General features: G+C 37.3%; 2 protein-coding genes across 2 annotated transcripts; one reads left to right on the forward strand and one right to left on the reverse strand.

The window, feature by feature from the left end:
• Positions 1 to 1,390: 1,390 nt before the first annotated feature.
• On the forward strand, positions 1,391 to 2,749 carry K441DRAFT_585922 (uncharacterized protein; the record flags this gene model as incomplete). Its single annotated transcript, XM_067644604.1, has 3 exons — positions 1,391 to 1,483; positions 2,330 to 2,365; positions 2,651 to 2,749. Coding segments are annotated over 3 exons (228 nt in total), but the record flags the coding sequence as incomplete, so codon positions are not given.
• Positions 2,750 to 5,161: 2,412 nt separating this feature from the next.
• Positions 5,162 to 5,320, reverse strand: K441DRAFT_586110 (uncharacterized protein; the record flags this gene model as incomplete). The annotated part of the gene is made up of 1 exon (XM_067644612.1): positions 5,162 to 5,320. A coding segment is annotated over one exon (159 nt), but the record flags the coding sequence as incomplete, so codon positions are not given.
• Positions 5,321 to 9,452: the final 4,132 nt, after the last annotated feature.

Raw genomic sequence — 9,452 nt, forward strand, 5'->3', positions numbered from 1 at the left:
GGCTCGTTTCAGGCCCCCTTACTTATTATAATTAATGCGTTAAATAAGTACGAGAAGGAGAGCGATGTAAAACTGGTACTTTACCTATTAAGCGATTCCCGACGCTTAAGCAGACTGCGTTTCCGTATATTTATTATAAGTAGGCCTAATATACCTATCCGATATGGGTTTTTACTCGTCCCTAACCAGGATTATAAGGATTTTATACTTTACGACATATTATAGTCTATTGTTAATGGTAATATTTTTACTTTTCTATAACACGCCCTTATAGTTATTCGGCGGAAATATACCCTTGGCAAAAATTGGCTAAGAGAGGAAGCTATTAGGCGTTTAGTTTAGAAGGCCGTAGGGTTGTTTATCTAGGCAGCCACTGCCTCTCGGTTTATTAATAAAAGCGGTAACTTTTTTGGTTTAGATCGGTTGTTAGATATCCTTAAGAATAATAGCTCTAATACTAAACCCAAAGAAGAGCTAAATAATATCTATACTAAAGTTCTTAAAAACTTAATTAGTAGCCATTTAAAGCAGCGCGAGAAAGATAAGGCTTATAAAATACTAAGGGAAGCTTTTAGGGCTATTATTACGCTCTTTTCACCCCTTCCTACTCCCTTTTTTATCCAAATGCTATATATACCTAAGCAAAACGTTAGCGCTATATTAGGAGGACTTTACTTTATTCTAGATATCCTAAAGGATCCAACCCAACTAGTCTAACTCTACTATTTTTCCCTCCAGGACTTCCTCCTTAACTCGCAGAGATGCAGTAATAGATACTTTTAGGTTAATAAAAAGAAGGCGTATAAAGCGCTAGCAAATTATTATATACGGCTTATATCTAAGAAGCTCTAAAGAGATATTAATAGCCTATAGGATCCCGGCGCTAGAGCAGTATAAGTCCCACCCTATAATTTCGCGCGTTGCCTTCCGGTAGAGCTTTAGTATACTTATAGATACTAGGTTAATTATCTCTAGCATAGCGAACATTAGCTCTAGGACGATGGTATAATGTATTACTTTTTACGGGACCATCTACTCTATTAGGTTGAGGCTCTTAGCTAGATTGAATAGAGTTTAAAAGGAATTCGCGCTATAGCATTATTAAAGTTTATAGCTAACGTAAGCTACATTCTAAGCCTATTAATATAGATAACTAGTAAGATTATTCTAGTTTTATAATAATCGCGGTCTCTATACGTTTCTCTATAACGCTAAGCAATTCCTTTTATATAACCGATTAATTATTAAGGAAGCACCTCTTTAAATATATTGCTATGCCCTAGTATTTATACTATAAAGGAGCCTAGTTCGCAAGCAGTTTAAGGGAGAGATAGTCAATTAGATTAAGAGATATCCGTAAATAGTAGAGGAGTAGAGCTCGCTAGTATAGACGCTAGAGGGTTATACCAACTATATTAATACCGTGGCCTTCTCACTAGATAGTAAGCTAATCATATCAGCCTTACGTAATAGAACCATGCGGGTATAGGATATAGCGATAGGCGCCGCTATATAGACGCTTGAGGGCTATACCTACTAGGTCAATACCGTGACCTTCTTACTAGATAGCAAGCTAATTATATTAGCCTCGCGCGACAGAACTATACGGGTATAGAATATAGTGACAGGCGCCGCTATATAGACGCTCGAGGGCAATACCCACTAGGCTAGTACTGTGGCCTTCTCGCTAAATAGTAAGCTAATTACATTAGCCTTACGTAATAGAACTATACGGGTATAGGACATAGTGATAGGCGCCGCTATATAGACGCTCAAGGGCTATACTGGGGAGGTTAATACCATAACCTTCTCGCTAGATAGCAAGCTAGTCATATCGGCCTTAGGCGACAGAACTATATAGGTATAGGATATAGTAATAGGCGCCGCTATATAGACGCTCGAGGGCTATATTAGGGAGGTTAATGCTATGACCTTCTCGCCGGATAATAAGCTAGTTATATCGGCCTTAGGCGATAGTACTATATAGGTATAGTACGCAACAATAGGCGCCGCTATATAGACGCTCGAGGGCTATACTAAGGAGGTTAATACCATGACCTTCTCGCCGGATAGCAAGCTAGTCGTATTAGCCTTAGGCGATAGAACTGTGTGGGTATAGGATATAGCAATAGGCGCCGCTATATAGACACTCGAGGGCTATACTACGGAGGTCAATACCGTAGCCTTCTCGCTAGATAGTAAGCTAGTCGTATTGGCCTTAGGTGGCAAAACCGTATAGGTATAGAATATAGTAACAGGCGCCACTATATAGACGCTTGAGGGCCATACCTACTAGGCCAGTACCGTGGCTTTCTCGCCAGATAGTAAGCTAATCGCATTAGCCTTAGGCGACAGCACTATGCGGGTATAGAACGTAGCAATAGGCGCCACTATATAGACGCTTAAGGGCCATACCTTCTAGGTCAATACCATAGCCTTCTCGCCAGATAGCAAGCTAGTCGTATCGGCCTCGTATAATAGAACTGTGCGGGTATAAAACATAGCGACAGGCGCCGCTATATAGACGCTTAAGGGCAATACCTACTAGGCTAGTACCGTGACCTTCTCGCCAGATAGCAAGCTAATCGTATTAGCCTTAGGTAATAGCACTATATAGGTATAAAATATAGCGACAGGCGCCGCTATATAGACGCTTAAGGGCTATACCCACTGGATTAATGCCGTGGCCTTCTTACCGGATAGCAAGCTAATTATATTAGCCTCGGTCGACAGAACTGTATGGGTATAGGATATAGCAATAGGCGCCGCTATATAGACGCTCGAGGGCTATACTAAGGGGGTTAATATTATGGCCTTCTTGCCGGATAGCAAGCTAGTCACATCGGCCTTATATAATAGCACCATGCGGGTATAGAACATAGCGATAAGTGCCGCTATATAGACGCTCGAGGGCTATACTAGGGGGGTTAAGGTCATAGCCTTCTTGCTAGATAGTAAGCTAGTTATATTAGCCTTGGGTAATAGAACTATATAGGTATAGGACGCAGCGACAGGCGCCGCTTTATACACTTTTAAGAGTTGCTTTACTTCTACTCTAGCGTTTTTTAAAGATAATTTATACCTTTACACTAACAAAGGCTTATTTATAATTAATGGTAATCTATAGGCTGTAAAACCAAACTATAATAGTACCCTTTCCATTAAGGGCAATTAGATTACTCTTAAAAAATTAAAGCTACTTTAGCTCCCTCTAGAGTATCGGCCTTCTTATTTAGCGTTTTAAGATAATCTTATTATACTTGGTCTTCCTTTTAGTATAGTAAAAGTTATAGAATTTAATATTCGCTAGGATATTTTAATGTTATAAATATAAAAAGATATACTTGCACTTTGCCTACATCTAATTATTTATTATTATTTTTCTTTATAGTAGTCTAGGGATAAGCGTGAATATATAGTTAGGCAACCTACTATAGTATTAGGCGAAGATTCTAGAATCCTCTAGATTAGTAATAAAGATGGCTAGTAATAAAGCTACCTTAAAGCTTAAAGATTTGCTATACTTAGGTCTTAAGGGAAGCGGATAAACACCTCAATTACGCTAGTAGGGAGGGCGGCCAACCTGCTTAGGCCATACCCTTATGGGCTGCGAATTGTAATAAAAGTACTCTTTAGTACAGTAATAAATTACGTACTTTGGGCTATGGCGTATTCGTAGCTAGAATGCTAAAACTTATATTAGTACCCCTACTTATAGACAGTATTAGAAACGTATAAGGGTAAAGCCGCAATTACTAGCGGTTATAATATTGTCCTAATATATCTTCGCCACTAGTGCCCTTTATAGCACCCCTAGGGCTTTTGCTGGCTCGACTTCGCTAATCCGTGCTACTTTGTCCTTTAGCATTAATGAACCCGCCTCTACCTCTGCCTCTACCTCTAGCGCAGGACTCTTACGCCTATAACCGCGTTTTCCCTTACTTATAATAGCTTTCTCTTTAGCATTACGCTTCGCTCGTGCCTTGCTGAGATCCTTAAAGCTTATTACCTTTGCCTTCCCTAGGACTACTGACCTGGTTAATTGGCGAACTTTTAATTTATTATTTATTTTAGATAGGAATCGATTTCGATCCTAAAGAAAGGTACATTTAGTAAATGATATTTAGGCGGTACTTGCGAGCTTCTATACATGCCTTTATAGGCGCTATTTACTTATCTTATTAAGCGTATAAGTATCCTATTTAATTAGGTTTTGCAACAATATAAGAGCCTTTATTATTACTAGCGTTACAGGCATTTATAGTACTTTGTCTTGCATACTAGATCCTGCTACCTCATTAGCCTTCGGAATAGTAAGTTTAATTAGGGGCGGGGGCTTTTATATTCCTCTAAGTACTCTCTTTAGGTTAAACGGAAACAAACCAGTTACAGCCCACCCGGCTATAATATTCCTCTTAGTTAACGCTCTATCCCGTGCAAGCTTGTATAAAGAGGTAAAATGTTCCTTACCGACTATATCTACGCCTCCTCGATTTAGTCATTTAACCTAGTCGCGATAGGCTGTCTTTAAGGGTGCGAAGACCCCAACGTTATATAGTTAGAGCTTATAGGAGGTATAAGAGGGAAGACAATATAGGATAATGTTATTCTTAAAGCAAAACTCTAAAATTTCAAGGGTTTCGTATGTCCCAAAGCCGTTATATATTAGAACCCGTAGTTTCTCATTAGCTAGTTCTTTAGTTTAGGGATTAAAAACACGCGTAAGCCACTTTAAGCTGATCTTTAAGTCATTATATCTGTTTTTAGAATATCCGTAATACTATTTAGGAGTTGGGTATATAGTCTAGTTGCTTTAGTAGGTTAAAGCTAGCTAGATTATAAGTAGTAGTAGCGACCTACCGTTAGCACTGATATACTTAATAGCAGTTACCATTGTCCGCTTAACACCCGCACCTCTATAGTCTTATATATTATCCTTACCTATAAGGACTTTAACAGAGCCTAGTATACTTAATAGGACTCCCGTCTCGTCTATATTATAATAATTTTCTAGCAAAATAGCCAGCTCCTATAGTACTTTGCTAACTACTTTAAACTACTCTGTAACCTTATCATATATATAACTATTATAGCGTTTCCAGTCAATAGCCTTAACTCGCCTCGCTTTAAGTTTTAGATGGCGTTTCTTAAAGGCCCGAGGCTAGTTCTTGCCTAGAGGCTTAATTAGTATATTTATAGACCGATAGCGGGCAATACTAAAGGCTAGCGAATGTATAAACTTAATTCGTACAGGGTGCCTAAGATTAGCCATTAGTAATAAGAACTTAACGATAGCTTTCTCTTCCTCTAGGGTGAGGTATTACTAGCTTTAGGCTAGTTCCTCTCTCAAGTGTCGTCTATAATTATAATGGTGAAGTATAGAGAGCAGAATATCGCCTTATTCTGCTAAGGCAGTATATATCCTAGGTATATTTAAAGGGAGGCCTTACGCTAGTACCTAGCTGGCTCGGTCTATAATAGCAAATGTAGTAATAATAGTAGGACAGGAACGAGCGGCTCTACTAAATATAGTACACAATAATAAACGCGTACGGAGAAATCTAAAAATAGGCAGTATATAACAGTTATGGATACTTCTAAAACAGCGCCACACTTTATATTAGTTCGGCTTAATATTAAATATATTACAGTTACCTAAATATATAGTACCCTACTATATAAGCGCGCTAAACCCTTATGCTAAGATATACTGCAGACCCCTTCATACGGATTAATCCGGAGTGCACATTTTCATAGGCTGAGTGTCTTTAAAACTTAGAGTTATCTTCTTTCTTAATAGAACTGTCTTTCTAATGCTCCGAAATTTAAAGGTGTGTTAATAGCTATAGTGGAGTAGGGATGCAAAGCTAACGTGGTTCTAGATGCTGTAAATAGAACGATTAATAGTATAACCAAGACCGTCGTAATTTTCTTACTATAGACTAGTTTCTAAAGGAGAAATGGCCAAAGAAAAATAATATATAGGCTATAACTTAATAGACCCCCAAGGGAAAGAACTAAGACGCCTAAATAATGGGTTTATCTTGGCGTGGGGGGTTTCTCGACCCGTAGGGAGGGACGTTAATAAGATAATGGAGACCCCCTATATAACAATGCGAGGATATATACTAAGATTGATATTGAAACAATAAGTAGCAATATTTTTAATAAGACGTTTATTATAGCACTGTTATAGACCCTAGTTAGGGGCTCGCTAGAGCCTTAGCGCTATATATATAGACGTGTCCTTTCCTTAACCTTCTTGTAGTCCTTGTCTTGGAATTCTAGTTCACTGGCTACTAATAGATTCTATTCTTTTGACTAAGCCTTTATAACGGCCCTTTAATTCTCCTATAAAGATATTAAGGGAAGAGGGGCCTGCTTATGGGTTTAGACGGGCACGCTTTTAAATTTAGGGGTTCCTTAAAACGGTTTTAAATACTCTCTATAGCTTCCTTCTATATAATATGCCTTCTATCTCGCTCTAATAAATATATATATTAAGTAAGGTCTTTATATCTACAGAACCTCTATTAACGGCATTTAGTAACCTAGATAAAGAGGGTTAGAGATCCCTTCTTAGTAGTATAAGTATACCCTCCCTCTATGCCTTCTATAAGTATTTGGCAGACGAACCTACTAGTATATATGCACTATTAGTTACGCCAAAAAAGGTCCTTAAAGCCGTCCTTAAGAGTATAAACGTTACAGATTATCTAAGAATTGTCTAACTAGTGGTAATAAAGAAGTAAGTATTTACTTTCTTCTTAATAGAAGAATCTAAACGGATGGAAGTACTTAGCATTATGGACGACGCTAGCCGTAAAGTGGCGATTGAAAAGCTTTAGTTATATAAAAGAAGGCGTATAGAGAAATGGGGCTCTCGCTATTCCACAGCATCTATAATTGGAAAGCATAGTACTAATCTTATAGAAGTAATTATGCATAACTACGAATAAGTTAGACTAATAATTAAGGAAGAAGGCAGCTTAAGTCGAGGACTGAGAGGTATAGTTAGAAGGCGGCTTGGAGTATTAGATTCTCTAATAGTTGAGGATTATAAGGATTATAAGGATTATATAATGAGCGCGTAGATTTCTTAGGTTTCTGACTATTATATATAAAGACACTCGTTAGCACACTGAGATAGAACCGTCGTAACTACTATACCGTCGTGAGGCAAGCGCTAAGGAAACGGCCCTTAGATCTTTATTAACTACTAGCGCGTACACGTAGTAATTATGTGATCGCAAGCAGTTAAAGGGTAAACCTTAAGTTGGAAGGTAGGAGAGTTCCTTATTGATTTCTAGAGCTGTCTTGCTGATATTTATATATAAGATAGGGTTGATTACCTAATAAGTCCTCTCTCGTTATGTAGAGGAGGTATTAAATTAAGTAGAGGTCTTAATTAAGGGGAAGCACCAAATTACTTATCTTAATACTTAGGTACAGTATGCCTTACTATATAATTTTCCGTTAATAATCTCTTTAATTATATATTGCTAGTAGAGAGCTTTAGATCAGCTGCCAAGACTACTAAGCTCGCTTACTTCGCAGCTAATACTTTATTTAATTGACTCTAACCTATAATATTAAAACGCAGAGTAATTCGTATTAAAACTTATTATAAAGCACTAAAAGAATATACTAAGTTTACGCCTCTTAAAGCCTCCCTAGTAACCCTTCTCTTATTTTATCCTACCTAAATTAGGGGCTAGATCTATACGGCCTTTCTCTAGACTTTTAACCGTTTTGTACCTCTAGTTATATATCTACTAACCTTTGTTAAGTTATTTATAGAGACTATACTAGGCCCATCGGATCCTATGGCCGAACCCATCCAGTTATTTTACTTAAATTTATTAGAGAGCTGCCCTAAGTTCTAAATACGTCTAGTCTACTATAGAGCCTTTTCCAAGATATAAGTCTTAAAAGCCTCTATAATATCTATCCTTAAGCGTTTAGGATCTAATATATCGTGCTAACCGCTAACTAAAAGACCGTTTATCCGAAGCGCTAAGTTTCTTATAACTATTAGGCCGTAGCTAGACCCATCTTTCTATTGGGGGATAGGCTGCTTACTAAAGTCTGAGATCAGCCTGTTGGTAATAATATTACCTAGGGTTTTAGTATGTACCGCCTTAACATATTTAAACTTTAAGTAGCTAAACTCCTCCTGCTATAATATTAGCTATATCTTTAATTATTTAGCTAAACCCTAACTTACTTATATAAGCTTCCTAACTTAAGTCGATTCTAATATGCTATTAATAACATCTCCATTTACCATCGAATTATAGTAATAGATCTTTTCCTCTTGCCTATTTATCTTAAGCAATGTAAAATAGCTGCCTTTGTAGTTTAATGGGCAAAAGTACACTAGATAAGATTCCTCTTTATACTCTTTCTAGGCTTCTTTATAGAACGCTTTAACTTTTTTTCTCTAACCTACTAGAGGCCTGGCGACGCGTTTTATCTTACCGTTCCTACTAAATTTCTTAAATTAGTCTAGCGGGATACTGTAACCGTATCTTACAAAAGACGGTTTATTAGACATTATTATGCTAGCTATTAAAAGCCATCCGTTAAACTATTTACCTTAGCGAAGCCTATTAAACATATTATATAGTAGCTCTATTCCGTCTTCTATAGAGATACTATTGTCTTCCTTAAGCTTTCACTTGCCTAGGACTTTAGTACTAATATTCTCTATTAGATGGTTAACAGCAGCATCTAAGGATTTCTTTGGTATCGCCTCTTATGCTAGAAATATCTACGTTAGTCTATAAGCTTCTCTCTTTAGATAAGTAACTTACCGCCTTTAGCGTAAAAGTAGCTATTAATTCCCTGCACTCTTCTTCTAATATAAGACTCTCTACCGTTAGCGAAGTAAATAGGGAGTAAAGGTTAGGCTTTCCTTCGTTTATTAATAGCTCTAACTATTGACTTAGAATTTGGAGCAGTTGCATACGCTTTAAGTCTGCCTAAATGTCTTTAATTAGGATATTAAGTTACTCCGTATCTTTTTTGGTATACTCCCTACTTAAAATTAGTTTCTTAGCAGCTAATGGGTATTTAGGGGGCAAGCCACTTACTAGATATTTGGGCTGAAGAGTATCCCTAGGCTAAGTTCTTTTATAAGCTTTATGCTTAGCTTATGCCCTTTGCTAAGCTATATATTAATCCGCTTCCTTTATAATTGTCTATTCCTCTCTATAATACTAATATCTATTAAGTTGCTAGATCTACTATAGTCTTCTCCTATAGTTAGTCTTCTAACGCCTCTAACCTACTTTCTAGGTTACTTAGTTCTTATCTGCCGACCTTATATTCTATTTAGTACGTAAATTAATACACCCCTACGGTCTACTAGCTTATTCCTCTTAGTGCGGATTATAACTTACGCTAGTTTAACCTGCCCATTATACTACTCCCAAGCTCCTATATACTCT

The sequence above is a fragment of the Cenococcum geophilum genome (assembly GCF_001692895.1).
Source record: "Cenococcum geophilum 1.58 unplaced genomic scaffold K441scaffold_61, whole genome shotgun sequence".
Classification (NCBI taxonomy): domain Eukaryota; kingdom Fungi; phylum Ascomycota; class Dothideomycetes; order Gloniales; family Gloniaceae; genus Cenococcum; species Cenococcum geophilum.